The sequence below is a fragment of the Notamacropus eugenii genome, chromosome 3, assembly GCF_028372415.1.
Source record: "Notamacropus eugenii isolate mMacEug1 chromosome 3, mMacEug1.pri_v2, whole genome shotgun sequence".
NCBI classification, from domain to species: Eukaryota; Metazoa; Chordata; class Mammalia; order Diprotodontia; family Macropodidae; genus Notamacropus; species Notamacropus eugenii.
The window spans coordinates 297,556,655-297,577,865 of NC_092874.1; the positions used below are offsets into that span (position 1 = coordinate 297,556,655).

The 21,211-nt window shown below is 49.1% G+C and overlaps 1 protein-coding gene across 1 annotated transcript; it reads right to left on the reverse strand.

Annotated features, from left to right (window-relative positions):
* Positions 1-653: 653 nt before the first annotated feature.
* On the reverse strand, positions 654-19,527 carry LOC140532093 (SUN domain-containing protein 2-like). The gene is made up of 16 exons (XM_072650637.1): positions 19,397-19,527; positions 18,522-18,721; positions 17,827-17,961; positions 17,482-17,577; positions 17,118-17,211; positions 15,556-15,652; positions 14,816-14,911; positions 6,109-6,360; positions 5,866-5,954; positions 4,596-4,761; positions 4,060-4,281; positions 3,794-3,878; positions 3,469-3,584; positions 3,150-3,317; positions 2,238-2,330; positions 654-1,994 (listed from the first exon to the last, which is right to left on the reverse strand). The coding sequence occupies exons 1-16, from the start codon at positions 19,525-19,527 to the stop codon at positions 1,881-1,883; spliced, it is 2,154 nt and encodes a 717-aa protein (XP_072506738.1). The 3' UTR covers positions 654-1,880.
* Positions 19,528-21,211: the final 1,684 nt, after the last annotated feature.

The window sequence follows — 21,211 nt, forward strand, 5'->3', positions numbered from 1 at the left end:
GGACAAATTTCCCAACAACTTGAGCTGTCTGAAAGTGGAAGAGGACGGCTGGCAGTTTGTGACGTGTTTAACCCTTGCTGGAGGCTGTCAAAGGCATGCTGGTGACCCCTTGTTGAGAAGGCTGTAGAGTATATTCTTTCTTTACACCTGAGTTGAAGTGAATAGCAATGCTCAGATAAAGTGTCTGCTGGGTGGCAGGCCTTGTGCTAGCTATGGGGGAGACCAAGGCAGACACAAAGCTCTTTTCCTTAGAAAGCTGTCCTGCTCCTGAAAGATGGAGCAGGCACACAGAGGAATGTCTGTCTGGATAGGTGTGTGTTTATGTATGGATATGCAGACACACACAAGGAAGTATAAAACATCAATTTGGGCGCACTGAGGGAGGATTAAGACCAGGAGAGGCCTTGGGTGAGCTTTAAAGGAGCAGGCAGAAATGAGAAAGCCTCCTCTGGTTCCCTTACCCAGCTTTGCTTCTCCCAGCCCAGGCCTGGGCTTAGCTCCCTCTCGATGCCCAGGACAATCCCTCCCAGGCCTCACTCAGCAGCAAGGAAGCCGCCCTTTAACCAGGGAGTTTCTACCAGAATACCACCTTCTTTTCCCCACTACTCCAAGTTGGCCTCAAGAGCAACAGGTGGACAAGGAGAAGCCACAGATCCCAGGGAAAATTTATATTTGCATAGGCATAAATTAGAATTTGTTGATTAAAAAATCAAAGTAAAGAATTAAACAGTAGCCTTTGTGATGGGGAAGAACTAAGACCCCATCTGTAGGTTCCTATGCAGGGCTGCTCAGACGCCAGCTTCCTGGTAAGCGAACAGAAGCAGAGGGAGCAAACTGGGTTGAGGGCCAGCTAGGGTCAGCCTGCCACTGTCTGCTGGTGACCCCCAAAGCCTGCAGATGAGTGAGTGCCCCTGCTTGCTTCAGGGACCAGTGGCCAGCCCTGTGGTGGGAAGGCCTGCCTTCCCTCCTACAGTAAAAGGCAGGAAGGATGGCAATGTCACTGTGAGGATCCGTGCCTGACAGCCTGCCCCCCAGCCCAAGCTGGAGCTGGAGTGAATATCACCCTGGGCCCCAGGGGGAGGAAGCCAGAAATGAAGCCCGTAGCTTTTCTGTCTGATAACAAAGAACAAAGAGGTCTATGTATAAATATAAATATCTATCTATATACATAATACAATGGGCCCGCAGGGCCAAAGAATTTGCCCTTCCCCTCCCATCCCAGCCTTAACTCCAAAAAACTAACCCCAACTCTATCCCAATAAACTTAACACCAGGGAATTGTGGCCAGTCCCAGATACTTCAGATTTCAAAGACTGCCCCCATCATGCCCCATGGTAAAGAGAACTATGCATGCTACCATGGACGGGAGCTTTAGCCACCTGCTGGGGCATGCCCAAGACAGACTGTCTACCAGTCTGCCCTTTGGAACTGCCCAAGTTGTCATGCCCTCAATAAACCAAGTTCTTTGACCTAGACTCTTGGGCAAGGTAAGCTAAGGTGGCCTAAGCTGTGGTTCTGAGTGCTGCTGAGCATAATAAGGCCCTCATGATGTCTTGACTCACACCTTCAAGATATCATACATAGCTGTGTATACACCTCCTGAGGGCAGGCAGGGCCTGGTAGGGAGCTGGGCCACCTGACCCTCAAGAGGATGGGGAGTGAAACAAATAGCTGAGCTGGTGATCTCCTCTCCATCAGAGAGGGCAGGGTGGGGCCAAACTGCTCCATGGTGGTAGGCTCCCACCTTGTATCTCTCCCAGAAGCCACAGTGGCCATAAGGGATGAAGTGTGGGAGAGGGCGAGAAAGTGGGATGAAGTGCTTGCTGGGGGAGGGGAGGGGCTGAAGGGGGAAAGAGGGGAAAGGCCCTGGGGGGGAGAGGCTAATTGGCAGGCTTCCCATGGACCCGGAAGCGGTAAATGCAGGTGTACTCAGGGTGACCCCAGTTGCTTAAGATCCGAAGTTCGACCACCTGGTATGGGGCTGTGTCATTGCCCTGTGGGAAGAGGAGACTGGGGTCAGGAAGGCTCGTGATCCCTTGGTGGACATCCTGACCCCAGAGCCCGTCCCCCCCAGGCCTTCTTCAGTGGCTGAATGTTATCCCTCAGGTTGCTATCAGAACCATGGGGTCCTGGCTCAAACTGCAGCTCCTAGCAAAGCCACAGCATCCCCATGGCTGGTGATCTAGCCTTCAAGAGCACCAGCCTCCCTGGGACACTGTGGGGCCAGCCCTCCATACCTGAAAGTGGAAGGTCTGAATGGACTCCCCAGCATTATCATAGGTAAAGTGCCCGAGGGCCACCCCTTCCGACTGTGAATCTTCATTTAGCCCCTACAGAGAAGGAAAAGCAAAGGGAAGGGATGGATGGATGGATGGATGGATGGGAGGGGGTTAGAGGAAAGGTCATGCTGTTAGGACATGAATCCAGATCTATCCAGGGAGGCAAAGGAAGGGGAGGTTGTGGAGGAGGAGGTGGAAGAGGAGGAGGAAGGGGGTGTAGGGGGGGATACATTGGGGAGAGTAAAGGGGAGAAAGGAAAAGCCACCATGATGTTTCCTTCTTTGGTCCCCTCACCTTCCAGCATCTCTCACTAACTCAGTAGACAGATCCTTTTCCCTCCAAGCCCCTGGCCTCCTTCTCTGCCTCTTCCCCTAAGCTGCTGAATGGCTTGGGACACACAATTTAATTGTAGGTGCCTCAGTTTCTTCATCTATCAGGATTTAGGTCCTGAAGCATCCTGTTCCCCTACACGTTTCTTCTTCTCCTCTGGCTCCACTTTTTTCACCCACATCCTCCTTATGAGGACATTCCAACTCTGCCCTAAGGAGGTGACTGTAGGGAATGGTGCTCATCATCCCCACTCAGCTCCCCCATGGGACACCTGGCCATGGAGGCACCCATGTATAAAGGAGTTGTATAAAAGGACCCTGAGACAGCATTGAAATCTTGACTGCTGTCAGCTGTCCTCTTCTGGCTTCTCTCTAAGAAGAGGGGGAGCAGGGAAAGGGCTGGTTGTGGAGTCCAGAGACCAGCCTCAATATCCCAGCTGTAAAATGGGCACATCCTTCCATTCCTCACCTCACAATGCTGCTGTTAAGAAATGGCTGTCAGGCATACTGGAATGGAGAGCTGCAAGGCTCAGATACTCACCAAGATGACAAAATCCTTGGGGGCGCTAGGGATGTTGCTGATGGGAGACAGGGCTTTGGGTACATGCTCCAAGGTGACAGCAGTGAGGTGGATGCGGGCAGATAATCGAACCACAGCAAAGCCCTGGGGGCCCCGGAATGCCCAGCAGTTGCCAGGGTAAACATCTGGCTGTGGGCAGAAGACAAGTCAGGTGACAAGTCAGGTGGGCAGCCAATGGAATAGATTTCCATTGTGTAATCCTCCCACCTTGAGAGCCCAGCCCCCACAGAAGGTGGGAGATGGCAGAGAGCCAAGCTGGGGGCCCTTTGTTCTGTCATACCTGGAGGATGGCTCTTGGGGACTGGAAATAGTACCACAAGGGGATGCCAAACAGACTGAGAAGGGCCGTCTTGGTATCATAGGTCTCTGAGCAGCGGCTACTGATGATGCTGGCCCCTGAAAGAACAAGAGGGAGAGAAGTGAGGTGGGGGCAGCTGAGGGCTGGCAGGACACAGAGGTAGTCCTGAAGATGAGGGGTCACTGCCAGGGCATCAGCCCTTCAACTGCCCCGTCCCATAAGGGGCATCATGAGTTTTTAATTCCTGCTGTCCCTTAATGGGCAACCATCATGTCCCCAGCCCTCTGGCTTTCTACAGGCTACCTACCTGAGGACTCCAGGGCATAATCCACTAGCCCAATGCGGTCTTCACTGTATCTCTTCAGGGCCTCATTCACAATCTGGTGCACATCCTAAAAGACAGGCATGGATGGACTCATGGGCCTAGCTGCCTGCAGAACTGGCCCAGCCCTTTCACCAGAGGGCCACGTGTGCTACCTGCTCTGCCAGGGCTTCCCCTTCCTTCCCTGGAGGCTCCTCTCAGGGCAAACCCATGACCTCCGACAGGCAGACAGGGAATGGGGCAGGCCTCACCTCCTCTGTGACCCCAGTCACTCCTTCCTTGTGAAGGGTCAGCCTCAGGCTGGCAGCAGCTTCACTGGCAGATTTGACCTGCCCTTCTGCCACCTGAGTGAGGATTCTGTGCTCCAGGTCCCGAAGTTGGGCCTGTACCTCCTCCAGCTGAAGAAGCCCAGCCTTAGCGCCCTTGTCTCGAAGAAGGTACTGACTGATCCAGGCTGGGAACTGAGACTCCACCTAGAAACCACCAGAGACCATCCACAAAACAGTAGAGGTAAGGAAGAAAGAGGGCCGGGACAGGGGACCTGGGGAGGGGGTGTCTAGAAAGACTCTGAGAGCTCAGAGCCTATGCATGTCTTCCTGGTGCCAGGGAAGGGACGGTTGTGAACCAAGTGACTGGCATTTTTCCACTGCTTTCAGGTCTACCAAAAAAGATCTCATTGGACCCCAGTGGACACCTTAGAGGGTTGGGTCTCCCTGGGCAGATGCTCAGGCAGCCCACCTTGGAGAGAGGGGCACATGTGGTCTAAGTGGTGGACTGGAGGACTCACATCACTGCGCAGGGCTGCCATCTTCTGTGGCCAAAGGTCTACTTCCTCTGCCGCTGCAGCCTGTCTCTGGCTCAGGGCTGCCAGTTCCTGTCTCAGGCCAGCCAGCTGGGCCTCCAGTGGACCCATAGCCTTTAATATGTTTTCCTGGAGGGCTTCTTGGGCCAAACTAGACAGTGACAAAAGGAAAAGGGAAGGGCAGCCACTGGCTAGTGACACAGGATAGAGTCAAGCAGAACCACTATCAAAGGGAAAGAACAGAACCAGAGATCTGGGTGCAAGTCTTCCCTGACATTTACTCCCTGTGTGACCCTGGGCAAGTCATTTCCCTCCCAGGCCTCAGGACCCTCATCTGCTCTCTGAGGTCCTTACCAGCTGGGATTAATCCTATGGACATGCTAACCCAAGTATTCTGGCTCTACTGACACCCCCCCAGAGAATCTCAGTGGTGCTTTCTCTGGTCTAGTTTTCTAGCCTTCCTTCCCTCCTCTTCTCTTTGCCAGTTAGTTTGGGGCCTTACCTCTGCCATTCAGATTTTAGCTGGAGCACCCAGCTTTCCAGCTCCTGTAAGGAAGATGATGGCACAATGAGACTGATGAAAACACCAAACCACACTCTGGGGACTCATTGTCTCCTCTGGGTGGACCCTCTGTCTGCTAAGGAGGATCTGAGTCTCTGCAAACTGTTGGGCTCCAGAAATCTTGACCTTGAGTTTGGGCTAGACCTTTCAAAGACTGGACTCCTCTCTTATCATCCCACCAAGAGGAGGCATCTGACAGAGACCCCAACTCAGCTGAGATTAGGCATGAACCACTTTCCCTAGAGTGGTGAGGTCACTTCTCAGTCCCTGAAAAGAGTTTCAAACTCAGCTGTTGAGTTACAGTCTTCTCATTGACAATCTTATCCCTCCCTAGTCTTCATGCATGGATGTGCTCAGTACAGGAAAGGGGTTCCAGAAAGGAGCTACAGGAGGAGGCTTAGGTTGCTTTAGATCAGTAAGCTCTCTGCTTATCCTTCGGACAAGGGGATCCAGAGTCCTCAGACAGGAGCTCTCAGGGACAATGAGTCAATCGAATATGCTCCCATACAAGTATGGAATCTGGCCAGAAACCTGTAAGCAAGTGTTAGGTCTACTGACAGCAGCACCAACATTTCCAGCTACAAGTGACCTCCCCCAAGACGTCTCTGCCCCCTCTCCCCCGCCCCGCCCCCCTTCATCCCCCCCCCCCCCGCCCTCCATCCCCTGTGTCTCTGCCTCCAGAAGCGTCAGAGCTTCTGGATTACCTGGGATGCCTGAGAAATCTTCTTTAGAACATTATCCAAATCTTGCTGATGTTCTGCCCTGAGGGTGGTGAGTGCTTCCTGGAGACCACAAAAAAGGAGACAGGCGTTCAACAAGACCCAGAGAACTTGGCAGGTCCTGCCAAGCCCAGAGTGCTGCCTCACCTCAAGACCTCTATGCCTTCCACTAGCTGGGCTTGCCGACCTGGTCTTCTTAGCAGAGCGTTCTCCTCACCTGGATGTGGGCAGTGGTGTCCCTACGGAAGTCCTTCTTCAGGGTGGGTTCCCATCGGCTCAACAGGCCCTCCAGGAGAGTTGAAATATCCTCGTGGCTCAGGCTTTTTCCACCTCCATTCCCACTGGCCCCCTGCAGCTCCAGCAACTCCAGCCTGATGGCCTCCTTCTGCCAACGTGCAGAGTATTCAGAAGCCAGAGTTTCCAGCCGCCTTTCTAGGGCATGAACCTTGGACAGGACATGCTGTTCAGCCTTGGGAACAAGGAGGAAAACACACAAAGATGAAAAGTCTCTTAGGAGGAGGAACAAGGAGCACTGGGCATTTGTTAAGCACCACTGTGTGCCCGAGGTGGGGCTGAGTGCTGAGAACACAAGGACCAAGAAGGAAACCTTTCTTGTGTACGAAGAACTTCCATTTGAATGGAGGAGACAAGGACATTAAAAGCCACCAGGTCGTTTAACTGCTGTCGGCAGATTTCTTCATTTCACACTTACGCTATTTACAAAAACGTAAGCATTGTTGGTCTCCGCCTGAGAATGGAAGTTCCTGGTCAATGGGAATGGTTTCATTTTGTGTACCTGTGTCCCCTAGGCCGGGACCCGGCACTGAGGAAGTGCTTAATAAATACATGTGGGTTGACAGGCTGACTGGAAGAAAGAGCACCAGAATGAATTCTCAGCATGGGGGCAGCCATTTGGGTAGGGTCACCGAGTGTGAAAGGAGTACAGAAGACCAATGAGGCTAAGGCTGGAAAGACAGGGTGGGGATGTTTTCCTCTGGGGGGCAAAGGGGAGGCCCTGCCATTGACTGAGGAGGGAAGTCACTTGGTCTGCTCTGTTCTTAAGGAAAGTTCCTTTGAGAGCAGAGTGCAGAACAGACTGGAGGCAGGGAGGCCACTCAGGACACTGCGGCAGTGAGCCAGGAGAGTGATGAGGGAGGGCCAGGGTCACCAGGGTCGAAATGTCGAAGAAGCTGAGAGAGCTCAGGGCAAAAAGCCAGGTCAGAGACCTCCCCAAGAGGTACAAAGGATGCTAAGCATGCAGAAGGTCCCCTCCCCACCAACCACACAGCACAGGGGCAGAACCAAGAGAACAGAGGGAGGGTGGGCATTTTTGATGAGCCCAGCCCACCTCCTCTCTAACCATCTAGATAATGTGCCAGACCACATTCTCATGAGGAAAGCCAAGAAAACATCCCTGTGCGTCATTTCTCCAGCCCAGGGAAGCTTAAGAAATAAGAGAGCTGTGGACACTGAGGTGGGGGCTGGCCAGGAGCCCAACATAATGGCAGCCAGGACAGTGGGAAGCATTTCATTGCCCAAGGATGGTAAAAGGGCTAGAACTGAATCCCTGAGCAGGAGCAGATCCCAGGCTATCCTGGGAGCATGAAGGGGGCCAAATGACTCTTCTAGGCTACAGACGTAGGGCTGAGAGGAGCAGTTATGAGTGAGCGAGGCCCTAGCTGAGCACTGATCAAGAAAGGGGTTCTGCAAAGAGGTTCTGGACCTGAGCCCCAGAGCACAGCTGGGGACTCAATGTTCACTTTTAGTCCTGCAGTGGGATACCTCGGGTAGGAGACCCAGACGCAAGAAGAGTCAATAAGTTCGGTCCCTCTGAACCTGCAGAACCTCAAAGTGTGCTAACAATGACTGAGTCCAATAACATTCTACAGAAACTCCAGCACCCGCAAGCCAGAAGACCTAAACCTGAGTCAGGAACTTGCACAACTCAGACAAGAATAGCAGTGAACAGATATCACCACTATGGAAGCACTGAAAGTTTGCGGACTGAACTAAGAAAGCCCAGAGGTGAGCTGAGCCCAATGCCAACATCAAGTTCATAGTCAAGAAATAGGCTGGAAGAATGAGTAAACAAAACTGAACCTGACCACAAAGGGCTACTATGGCTCAAGACAGAAAGACAGAAGAAGCCAATGACTTGAAGATATCTTTAAGCAAATCCTCCAAGAAAAAGGGTAGATTGGATAAGAGTTGAACAAGAATTCCTAGAAGAGTTAAAGAATGAGATAAAAATGAACAAAAAGTGATTTTAAGAGTGGACGAGGAAAAATTTTTAAAAAGCGGTACAAGAAAGATATGAGAAAAGAATGAATAATTAGTAAAAGAGGCACAAAAATACTGAATTCCTTAAAAATTAGAACTGAGCAAATAGAAGCTAATAACTCTAGGAGACAACAACAAAAAATAAAATCAATTCAAGAGAAAATGTATAGGATCTCATACAAAACTCCAATGACCTAGAAATGGATTGAGGAGAGAGAATTGGAGAGTCATTTGTCTATCCAAAAGCCAGGAACAAAAAAGGAGCTCAACATAATATTTTAAGATATTACAAAGGAAAATGCCCAGATGTGTTAGAATCAGAGGGCAAAGTAGAACTTGAAACCACAAATCATTTCCTGAAAGAAACCCCTACATGAAAACTCCCAGCAACTGTTCTAAATCCAGAACTGCCAGGTCAAGGAGAAAATTCTGCAAATAGCCAGAGAGAAATAATCCAGTACTGTCAGGACACATGAGATTTAGAAGCTTCCACATTAAAGGAGTACAGGGCTTGGGATATCATATTCTGGAGTGGAAAAGATCTAGGATTAGAGCCCACAATAAGATTAAACTACCCAGCAAAACTGTGTATCGTCCTACAGGGGAATAAGGACCCTTCCTGAAATAGAGAACTTTCAAGCATTCCTGATGAAAAGACCAGAACAGAATAGAAAATTTGACATTCAAACACAGAACTCAGGAGAAGAATAATAAGGTGAACATGAGTGAGAAATCACAAGTCACTAAAAAAGGGCAAATTGTTTAGATCCCTTGTGTGGCAAGATGATACATGTAACCACTTCAGAATTTTATGATCACCACGGGTCCTAGAAGCAGTCTAAATAGATAGCGACCTGAATGACTGTATTATGTTGTGAGGATCTCAAAAGAATGGAAGGGTGGAGAAGAGAAATGCACTGGAAGGTTGTGGGGAAGGAGAGAAAGAATGGGGAAAGTTATCTCATAAATGGGGTGCACTAGAAAGAGTTTATACAATGGGAGGGACAGAAGAGGGGAACAGGCAACACGAACCTTATTCTCATCTGAACTGGTTGAAAGAGGGAAGAATACACATACACACACAATGAGATGGAGAGATTCATTTTACCCAAGGAGAAGTAGGAGGAAAAGCGTCTAAGAGAAAGGTGAGGGGGAGGGAAGAATGACGGGATAGATTAAGGGAGGCAAAGGTCAGAAACAAAAGACTACTGAAGAAGGGACAGAGTAAAAAACAAAAGGATGAGTGTAAAAGAATAGCATGGAAAAAAATATACATTTAATGAACACAACTGTGAATGGGAATGGGATGAACTCACTCATAAAATGGAAGAATACAGTTGAATGGATTAGAAACCAGAATCCAACAATATGTTATTTACAAGAAATATGCTTGAAACAGAAAGATACACAAATAGAGGAGTTGGAGAAAAAGAATGGATCTTACAGAATGGATCCTAAAGAATGGATGAGTCAAAGAACAAATCATAGAAATGGTTAACAATTTCATGGTGACAATGACATAACTAAATTTTGGGGATGCAGTCAATGCAGGACTTAGAGGGAAATGTATATTTTCAAATGCTTACATCAATCAAAGAGACAAAGAAACAGATTAAAGAATTAGACATGCAACTAAAATATTTAGAAAACCAACAGATTAATCCCTTCCCAATTAAACACCAAAATTAAAATCTTGAATCGATAGAAAGATGAACGAAATTGAAAGAACAAAACCCCAATGAACTAATAAATAAAACTATAAGCTTTGAGAAAAACAATTAAATAGATAAATCCTTGGCTAATTTAATTTTTACAAAAGAAAACCAAATTATTACATCAGAAAATGAAAACAGTGAATTTACAATCTATGAAGAGAAAATAAAAGTAATTACTAGGAGCTTTGTTGCCCAACTACATGCCAATAATAAAAATGAAAATCTAAATGAAATGAATTTTACAAATATAAATAGTCCTGTTTAACAGAGCCCTTAAATAACCCCATCTTAGAAAAAGGAACGAAACAAGCTATAAATGATCTCTCTAAGAAAAAACCCCAGGACTAAATCAAATTTTTCCAAATGATTAAAAAGTAATCAATTCCAACACTAAATAAACGATTTGAAAAACAGGTAAAGATAGAATCTTATCAAATTCTTTCTATGACAAAAATATAATCTTGATACCCAAACCAAGGAGAGTCACGTCTCCCCAAGAAAGGGAACTATAGATCAATTTCCTTAATGAATATTGATGAAAAATATTAAATGCTAAGAAAGGAGATTACAGGAATATATCACAAAGATATATTGTGACACTGTGACCAAGCTGGATTGATACCAAGAAGTTGGGCCTGGGTCAATTATTAGGAAAACTATAAATGTAACTGATTATATCAATAACATAAACAACAAATTTATATGATTTCAACAGGTGCAGACAAAGCTTTTGACAAAATGCCTCATCCCTGTTGAAAAACACTAGAAAGCACAGGAATAAATGGAGTCTTCTTTAAAATAAGTATTATCTAACTAAAACCAAGAGCAAGCATGATATGTAATGGGGATAAGCCTTCCCAGTAAGATCACGGTAAAGGAAGAAAGTCCATTGCCAACCATTGCTATTCAGTGTTGTACCAGTTACAGCAACTGCTAGATATAGCAATAAGGCAGAAAAGAAACTGAAGGGAAAAAACTGCAATGAGGAACCAAAACTATCTCTTTTGGTAGATGATACAATGGTTTACCAAGAGAACCCTAGAGAGTCATCTAAAAAACCAGTTTAAAACAAAACCAGTTCAAACAATTACTTAAAGAAAGTTGGAAGCCCATCAAAACCATCAGCATTTCTATACATTAATCAAGAAAATCCAGCAGGAAGAGATAGAAAGAGAAATTCCATTGAAAATAACTGTATACAATTGTATACTGTATACAACCTGAGAGTTTGCCTGCCAAGACACACACAGGAACTATATGAACACAATTACAAAACATTCTTCATACGTAGAGATCTCAACAGTTGGAGATGTACTCACTCCTCGTGGGTAGGTCAAGCCAGTAGCATAAAAATGATAAAACTACCTAAATTAACTTATTCAGTGCCATACCAACTGAACCACTAAGAAAGTTCTTTGGTAGCAAAGAACTCATTGACAGAGGAGTGGCTTATGGATACAAGGAAATATGACTATGCTGTACGAAGCCACAACTCTGCTTAATTAGAAGACTTACATGAACTGGGGAAAAGTGGAATAAATGAATGAGGAGAACAAGAAAACAAGCACCACAGACAACCATGGAAATGGAAAGAACAGAGATGACACATGAGGATCTTCTTCCCTTCCCGTCCTGGCTAGGGTGGGAAATACTGGCAGGGAACCTGCATCTAATGCTGGGCTCGCCTGCTGTGTTCTGCTGAACTTTTCTTCCCCTTTTTGGTTTATTCTTTTGCTTAAGGGCTGGCTCTGTGGGAGGGCAAAATGGGAAGGATACACTGAGCAAGGTGGGTCACATGAAAGCAAAAGCTAGAGACAAGTCTTCAAAGTCAGTGGGATGTGTGCGTGTGTGTGTGTGTGTGTGTGTGTGTGTGTGTGTGTGTGTGTGTGTGTGTGTGTGTGTGTGTGTGTGTAAAGATGTACCTAATTCAAAATGATTTTCACTAGTAGATCACACAAGCTTTGCAGGGTTTTTCCAAATTCCCTGCATCTCTTTCTGAGAAGACACACTGGGAAAGGTAGGTTAAGTAAAAACCAATGATATCAAGAAAACTTTTGGAAACACACAACACGATGAGGAGACATGAAAATGGTTTTCAGACTTTGTGGACATGGACAGGGTTAGAGTTGCTTTGCTTGTCCTGGCAAGGTAGAAGTTGTGGCACATTTCAGAGGCAGGAACAGCTTCCTAACAAGGTGAGTCACTGAGAGGGGAAGGAGCTGCCTCAAGAATTTGGGGGCCTCCACTCTCAGGACTGAGCTGAAGAGGGAGGCTGAGGGCCCTTCCTGATGTTTGCCGTTTCACGGGGCCACTGTTTGTATCCTTTAGTCACCACCCTCTTCTTCTCTTGCGCCAGTGGCCTATTTTCAGATCCAGTGTTGCCTTTGGTTTCTTTGCTTGCCAAGAGCCGCTGGTCTCTGACGGAGGCAGCCTCTAGGATTGCTGGCCTTCTCACTGGAATGTGATGTTTTGGGGCAGCAGTCAAACATCCTTAGGAAACGATGCTATGAGTCAGTGTTCCTTTTGCCGTGCCTGAGTGGTTGACACATCTGAAGAGGAAGGACTGGAGCTGTTGGAGCTGTACGGTATGTTTTTTCCCCTTTTGTCCCCCTTTCTTCTAACTTGCTGGATTTTGACCTTTGTGGGGCCCAGTCACTGATCTGGTCCTTGATGCTGAAATGATTCGTGTAACCAGCATTTCTCATTCCGTGAAGATGGTCCTTTGGTTTCGTTGTGACATCTTTTGGTGCTGATCATGTATCCTGTGCCTGGGGACTTTCTTACTGACAAATAATAGTTGTGTCTTCTTCCCTTGCACGTTGTTTTGTGGACTTAGTACAAGGACAGCCAACAAACACTGATACACTCCCACTAAGTGTAACAGGCTATGCCGAGTGTTGGGGTCACAAGGACAAAATGATCTTCTCAGCTTCCTCCTGGACTTCCTTTGCCCTCTGTTGCCTTATGCTCATTTGGAATAGCAACTATGGGGTTTTTTAGTTGCCTTTAAAAATGTGATGAAATCTAATCCTTGAGGCTGATTTGCCTCCTCCAAATTCTTCTGCCTGTGAGTGATCATTCCACTGATTGTTTCCCCCCCACATCTGAAAAAAAAACTCCTTGCAGCTGACATGAGAAGTCAGACAAATCAAATTCTGACACTGGCTGTGTCCAAAATCGTGGACCTCATTGTGCATCTGACATCCAGCACCTCATCTGTTGCTGTTTCTAGAGCCATGTCCTTTATCCCACCACTCCATGTCACCCCTCAGATTACACTGGAATAATGTCAACCACTTAGACTGTGGTTGGACTGTGTGAGGACTGAGGGAGACCAAGTACTCTTTGTCCTTCTCTGAGGTCCCCTGACCTCTGTCCACAAACAGAAGGTGGCTGCAGAAGGCAAAGGTTGTTTGGTCTTTTTATCTGCTTCCCAAGTCATCATGACTCCCCAAATCCAATCACCTGGTGGCCAAGCTTCTGGTGGGCAGACACCAGGATCTGCACACAGCCTTCAAGTCTTCCCAGCTTGATCAACTCTGATAGTCTGGGCTCTGCTACCAATTTCTGGAGACCCCCCCCCCTCCAGAATCACTTCACTGTGTGACAAGGTGTTAGGGAAGGCCTTTTGGGGGAGGCAACTATGATTTCAGTTGAAGGCAGCGGGGGAACGCGGGAGGCTGAGTCTTGAGAGGTTGGCATTGAACTGCCCCAGGTCCCAAAGCTAGCAAGTGGCAAAGCTCAAACTTGAGCCCAGGTTTTCTGACCCTGGCTCCCCAGGGATCTGCATATCCAAGGTGAGAGAGTCTCCTAATGCTGCTTGTGAGTGGCCCTGGTGCAAAGATTGATGAGTTTGGAGATGGAAATCCATGGATAAATCGAGGTTACTAAATGAAGGCTTCATTATAGCCTGGATTTATATTCTCATCTCTTGCCCCACAGCACAGACCATTAAGAAGAGACTGTCACCACTGAGATGAATGACCTATCTTCTGCATGACACACACTTGGCACCCAAACAGCAAAGACAAAGAATTGGAAACTACTGGCTTGCCCCCGAACTGGGCAAGAGCTGAATAAATTATGGTGTAAGGATTGAATACAACCGTGCTCTAAGAAACAATGAAATAGGTGGTATTGAGAGAAACCTGAGAAGACTTTGTATGAACTGGTGCAGAGCAGAGTGAGAAGAACCACAAAGAAGCAACTTTGAAAGACTTTAGAACTCTGATCGATGCAGTGACCAAGTACTTTTCTGGAAAATGACCCAACTTCTGACGGAGAGATGGCCTCAGGAGGCAGAAGGAGACATAGATCTTTTAGACATGGCCAAAAAGGGACTGGTTTGCTTAACTCTGCACATTTGTTACAAGTGGTTTGCTTTTCATTTTTCTGAATGGGTGGGAGAGGGAGAAGGGAAATAAAACAGACTTTTGTTCATTACAAAATGGAAACAAAAGCAGATTCCTCTGGCTAATCCTGCTTCCCCCTCCTCTGATGCCTCATAGTGCTGCAGAGCTGTTTCAAAGACAGCGCTAGGAGAGGACACCACCTGGAAGATCCTGCCAGGCCAGAACTGTCTTCAAAGATGGTATGGTAATAGTCTGTATGGCTGCCACAGAAGAAACAGCATAGCCAACTCCCTCTACTGCTTCACTCCCATCTGTCCTGGTAGATCTCCATTGTACCTAGTTGTTTCCTCATGACTCGGGGACTCCTTCAGGGCAGGGACTGTGGGCTTGTTTGTTTGGGTTTGAATTCTTTCTTTGAATTCCCATCCCTTAGCACAGTGCCTGACACACAGTAGGCCACACTTAAGAAATGGTAGTGGACTGAGTGATTCTGGGGTTGATTGGAACAGACTTGGTTGTGAGCAGACTGTCTGCTTGTCCTGCACAAAGTGTTCCTGGCACTCACCCAGGCACTCACCTGGAAATATGGGGTGGATTCTCCTGCTTCCCACACCTCCTGTCTCCTGTTGCTGCCCTTTGCTGCCCACCAGGACAGCATAGCAGGGTGGAATGTCTGTAGTCCATAGGGGTAAAAATACCAAGCACCTAGCACATGGGAGGAAAGGCTAATGAAGGCAGAGGCTGAGGCACCAGAAGGGAAACATGTCCAGGATGAGGACCTACACCTGGACTGTGTCTGGCAGTGTCACATCCACATGGGCTCAGACCCTGGCCCAAGGAAGGTGCATGCATTATGGGCCCCATGATCTGGAAGGCAAGACCCTTCAGGAAAGGCATCTCTCATGATCCTTTCAGGAGTCATTACACACTTTTGGATTATGAGAAAAATGAGGGACAAGAAGCAGCTGGGGAGAGGACATGGAGAAGTCCTGCCTCCTGGTCCCAAGCCTGGTCCACATACAGCCCTGTCTCTTCTGGAGGATCAGAGTGCTTTCAGGAGATGCCAGCTGAATAGAGGTCCTGGTAACTGACAGCTTGTGGTGTCACCATTCCCAAGCTGGGCTTCATCTCATAGTAGGGGGTAAGTGATGTCATGGTTCCTGAACAGAGTACAGCTCTTTTGGGACCATCCAGGGAGGACCACCCTGTCCATTCTCCCCAGTGAGAAGGGGCAAAGGCCTCCAGAGCTGGCATTGGCTGTGTCCTGCCCAGCTAACCCATTCATTGTGGACTCAGCTCTTCTACCAGTTCCCCCACCCTCAAGTGCCTTGACAGTGACCACTGAGGGGGCAGATCAAACACCCATGTAAAGCCAGCACTGTCATAGTAGGCATGCAGCATGAGTCTGGGAGGCCTGCATACAGAAGATGCACAAGAAAGGCTTGTGGGATTGGATCAAGAGGAGGAGACACAGGCCGTCTATCCCATTTCAGGCACAAGAACTTTCCCATACAAGGCCTGGGTCCCTTTTCCCCTAAAGGCTAAAGGCTCCCCTTCAAAGCTCTGTCTTCCAGACTTGCGTTCAGCAGCCCTGCCCCCAAGCCCTTGTCTGTCTGGGCTGGCAGGGTGCCCTGGGGACTCAGCAAGGCTCACCGTAAGCCAGCGAAGCCAGAAGCAACAGCATCAAGAGAAGCAGAAACAACTTCTTCAGAGTTGAAAAGCTCCTGGATTTCATGGGGATGAAGGAGGAGACATTAGTGCCTGGTCTTCCCCACCAGATTCCTGTGCGACCCTCCCTGAGCTGCTGAGGAAACCAACAAAGGGTGTGCCCCCACCCTGGGACAGCTACGATGGGGAGCTCTGGGCTTTTATGGACAGCCCTCGAGGTCAAGTGGAAGGAGAAAATTTGACCTTGGTCAAATGTGTGAATGTTGTTATGAAAGGTGACAGGGCTGGTGGAAGGCATCTCCCTCCCAGGGCTCTCAGGAATGTGCTTATATGCTAGTGAATTGGGCAGGCTTCTTTTGGCTAAATCATTTCAGTGCTTGTCAAATTGGGACTTGGAAGGAGTAAGCCCTGACAAGGTTGGCTAGTCTCCCTGGGCCTAGCCTGTGGCCCCAAGAATCCAGAGCTAGATAGGGAACCTGCAGCCTGGAGATCACATGTGGCACTTGAGGTCCTCAAGGGTGGCCCTTTGACTGAATCTAGACTTCCAAGAACAAATCTCCTTAAGAAAAGGATTTGTTCTGTAAAACTTGGCCTCAGTCCAAAGGTTGCACCCCAGGACCTAGAAGGCTACATGTGGCCTGGAGAGCGCAGGTTCCCTACCCCTGCTCTAGAGGCTCCTGGACACAGCCCTGGAGGCTGCCTGGAAACCTGGACATGACCCCCCACAGAGAAACTGTAAGGATGGCCTGGCTACCCGAAGGACTGGAAAGAGACTACAACCCCTGGGAGCTCAGGACTTTCCAACTGGCCAAGGTGAAGCCACCAGAGTCAGTGGAGATGAGAGGCAGGAACTACTGAGGGGACAGCTCCTCCAAGATACTCAGGAATAGAGCAGCACCTGTGCTCATGGGGATTGGCATGTGCTGGGGAAGGGTTAACAAGCAGTTCTGAAGGAGGTGAAGGCACACACAACTTGTCCCATCTTCTTCTTCAGTCTAGATACCCAGAGGAGCCCTGACTGGTAGCTGACACTCAGGAGCAGGTTCAAGCTGGTTCCAGCTGATTCCAGCACACCCCTGACCCTGACCTGACCTTCTGTCATAAGATTCATGGCACAAAAGTCTCAAAAGCTGAACTGAGCTCAAGCGTGGTGAAGCTTTTTCAAGCATGGGTTCTTTGGTTCTGGCAGAGCCCAGGGAAGCCTCACTGACCTGGTTAAGAGAAAGATGTCCAGCAGGGAGGCAGCTGTGGTCAGGCGGTAGCAGGTAGTGCCCAGCCACCAGTAGAACAGGCCAAAGAGCCAACCTGTAAAAGTCCCAGCAGAGGGGTTCAAAGGCTTCGCCCTCCTATCCCAGAGTTAGCTTGCTCCCAGCCTGCTCACTCTGCAGCTGCTCCTTGAATCTCCCAAGGCTCTCTAGCTGTGCCTGGGGATCCTGCCATAAAAGCCTGTCTCCACACACTGTCCTAGGGTTAGCACCCAGGCCTGGTGTGCCCCAGCGTAGGAATGAGGAAGCTCTTATGGGCCCACAGCAGGGACTGCCCTGGGCAGTGTGCCCACCCACTCCCAGAACCCACCTGGGAAAGTGATGGCCACCCACAAGAAAGCGCCAACTTGGGAGGCAGCATTCCTTAAGGAGGATGCTGAGCCAGGCTGGTCCATAAGTGTGTGCCCTGCAGGAAAGTGAAGACATGAGGAGCCACCCAGAAGGAGACACAAGTGGGCCTCAGGCATCCCCATTACCATGCTGAGGCTTAGGCCCTCCCAACCTCCAAACCCCCACCTGGAGCCAGACTGCAGAGTTCTCTCTCCTTTTATCTGAAATCTATGTTCTCCCCATCCCCCCTGGATGGGGCACCCTTCAAAGTACACGGGGCAGCGTCCAGGGGATGGAGTTCCAGTAGGCAGGAAGTGCTGCCTACCTGCAGAGTCATCCTCCGAGGAGTATCCTGAGGAAGATCCATAGATATCATAGGTGACTTTGCCCTCATTCAGTCCATTGATCTTACTCTTCTCAGCACCTCCCAGGCCTCTCCTCCTCCTCACCAAGTCCCCACCTGCACAGAGCATGGAGGTGCCTGATAAGCAGGGAGCTTCAGGCTTCCAGCAACAGCAGCTGCCAGAGGTGGAACACCTGGCAGAACTTTTCAGAATTCAGACTTCCCACCCCTTTGGGGGTCTGAACTCATAAGCCCCCCCCCCCCATGTGGTTTAGGGCAGGAATGGAGTTCTGCACAAGGGCAAAATCTGGCCCCCTTCCTATTTCTGTATGAGGTAAGAACACTTTTTATGTTTTTAAGTGTAATGGAACTTTACTGAAACATGTAAAGATGATTTTTAGCTCATTGGCTGCACAAAACCAGGTGGCCTTCTGCCTTAGGAGGCATGGTTATTGTCACCCAGATCTGGAAAAGTGCCATCTGTGGGACTGAGGGGCTTCAGGAGAATGGAAGGATCTCCCACCTGGGAGGATCCAGGGAGATGAGCCAACCTGGAGGAGTAAGGTAACTCCCAACAGACACTAGCCTCCTTAGGAATCTTTAGAAGACAGGGAGGAGCTTCCTTCCTTCTCCCCAGCCCAAGCCCTCGGGTTTGTCAAGCTCTGGCCAGAGCTCACCACGTTCACTCCAGTAGACATCGCTGTCCAGCTGATCTTGTAGGATGGAGCTTTTGTCCACCGAGGTGACCCGGGGGCCCCTGACGTAGGACTCGCTGACCACTGATTCACTGTAGTAGGTAGTGTGAGGATTGGAAGCAGGGCCCAGGTGAGGGGCTGGTGTGAGGCGTTTCACACTGCCAGATTTCCTCTTCAGAGTCCTGGGGGGCGCCAAGCATGGAGCAAAGGAAAGAGGGTGAAGGAGATGAAGCAGGAGAAAAACAGGGGGAGAAAGGCCTGGAGGAGGAAGAGACTTTCAAGGAGCTTCTAGGATGAAAAGAAATGATCCCTAAAGCCCTCTTCTGTTCTTATTCCTTCAACAGATGAATCCTTTATAACACTGGAACAAATCCCCAGCTCCCATGGGCCAGGCAGGGCCTCTTTCCAAATGGAACCACCATGATGAGGTACAAGAGGAGCTAAAGCCACCTGAACCTGTCTCCTCCCCCACAGGTCCATCACCCCCATGGCTTCCTATGCTCTTGCTAGGCCCTGCAGCTCACCCCAGAAACCGTGGGTACTGGGCCACATGATGGTTGTTCCCTGCCCAGCTTTAAGCCTCAGTTTCTGGCCCTCTCAATGCTCAAAGTCACCCCTCCCTAGTTCCTGTTCTCAGAGAGTGAAGGCAGCAGCAGCCCAGGTTGGGGTAGAAGGGGAAGAGACGGTGCTGGGGACAGGAAATTCTCGCATTTGTGGGGAAAGAAAGCACTAGAGTGATGTTTCCACCAAAGATGGGGGCAGGAAAGAAAGGTGCACATGGAAGCTGGCCAGGCCCTTGGCTGCCCTGAGTGGTTGTGATCTGGAAGATGACCTAGGGCCGCTGTGGAGTGGCTTACCTTAAGGGACTGTCCTTGAAGGCAGTGTGCTGACCAGCCACCAGGGAACTTCCTCCACTGCTGCTGCTGCTGCTGCCTCCATCATCATCAACATGGTAACGATGGCTCAGGCGCTGACTGCGTCGAGACATCATCAAAATCTCACTCTAGAAGTGCTAGAAATTCCTGGAAGAAGCAAAAAGTAATGAGAAGCTGTGCTTACTGACTGACTAGGTGTGATTTTCTGGGACCCCCTGAGAAGAGCCTGATGGGGGAGACGTTGAAGGGGAGGGATGGATTCCTCCAAAAGGAAAGCTGGCTGCACTGGGACAGAGAGGCGCTTTCCTAAAGAGTTTCTGAAGTGTCTCCCAGACGCTGAGGGTGGCTGCTCACCAGGGCCAAGCCTGCCAGCTTTGTGCCTGAGCTGGCCGTGACATCTTCTTGCAGGTGGCTTCCCTGGTGAAGCGCTGCCCCCACTCTCTCTCCAGCCTCCATTTGGAATGTCTCCCTTGGTGTCTTTACTGAATCTGGGGTTTTGACACTTGCCTTGGGATTGTTCTCAGGTCGCTTCACACACACACACAATTTCCTTCTCGCCATAGTTGTTAACTCTGAGGGAAAGGCCTGCTTTCCCTTCCATGTCTTTGTTTCCCCTCATCCCCAACAGCACCCAGTTCTGTGATCATTCTGGAGGGTGGATGGGGTCCAAGCTAACCATCAGATACTAACCCCACCCCTTAGGTCATGTGTTTCTTTAGTAAGAGCCCTCAATGGACAACTGGATTATTGAACTCATTTTACAAATGAGTAAACAGACAAGTGGTAAATTCTCCAGGGGTCCCCATACCTCTTTGGAGGAAGAGCCTCCAAAGCAGGCCCTGGGCCTTCCTGTCCCCCAGCTCCCTCAGCTCCAACCTCACTGCCTCCTCAGGGATTTCTGAATTGTCAAGGATTGCACAAGCAAAGTTTCAGTGACAGAGGGCTGATACAAAAGGGAGGCTGTCCCAGCCTTAGGAGACATGGATGTCATGAACATGAATTAGACCACCCCTAACTCAGATTACAGATGAGACCAGGTTGTAGGGGATCTCAGCTTGGTTTCCTAGTCTATCCATGCTATAAAACCATCTCTAATATACCCAACCTTGATTTTGGAGGGCCTGTGACCTTTGCCAGAAGCTGTATTCTGGGGGTTACTGCTTTCATTTCCAAGATGCTTGCTTGGGTCGTGGGACAGAGACCCCAATGGATGTCTCTGCCAGTTGGGAGAACAAGAAGGCCTGGTTTGGCTAGCAGGGAGAGTTCCTACTAGACTTGTCCTAAAAAGCAAGAAACCACATGTCTCCCTGGCTAAGGAAGCCCATTTGGTCGACCCGTGAGCTTCTCTGAAGATGGGGTGCCCACTTGGCAAGGACAGGAAGAGGGAAATCGGCAGCAGCCAAGGCAGACAGCTGGCCTGATGTCCCTTGCTAGCTTCCACCCCCACATGGTAATCAAGTCTGCCCCACTGGAGTCTTTGAATGCCCACCCACTCGGGCATCAGCATCAGCTCTCACCCTCCCTCCCCCATGCTTGGGTGGAGTCTTTGCCCGAGGCCTCAAACAAAGCAGTACAGCTAGTAGTCAGACTGTTGTGGATACAAACCTAACCACATCCCAGGGGAGGCCTGAAAAGGCTGTATGGGCACCCCCCAAATTGCCAAGGAAAGCCCCGGTCTGCCAGGTAGCCTTATCTTCAGCATTCCAGTATCATAAAGACAGAGAATCTAAGCTCTTGACTATTCTGAATTCTACAGTCAAAGGGAAAAGCCAACCCTACCCTCTGTCATCATAATCT

Excerpts from the sequence above, each read along its gene's own strand:
- LOC140532093 (XM_072650637.1), bottom strand. The coding sequence starts at position 19,527 with ATGTCTCGACGCAGTCAGCGCCTGAGCCATCGTTACCATGTTGATGAT. Across the intron at positions 17,578-17,826 it reads CTCGGAGGATGACTCTGCAG|GGCACACACTTATGGACCAG; the intron begins GTAGGCAGCACT and ends ACTTTCCTGCAG. Across the intron at positions 5,955-6,108 it reads ACACCACTGCCCACATCCAG|GAAGCACTCACCACCCTCAG; the intron begins GTGAGGAGAACG and ends TGTGGTCTCCAG.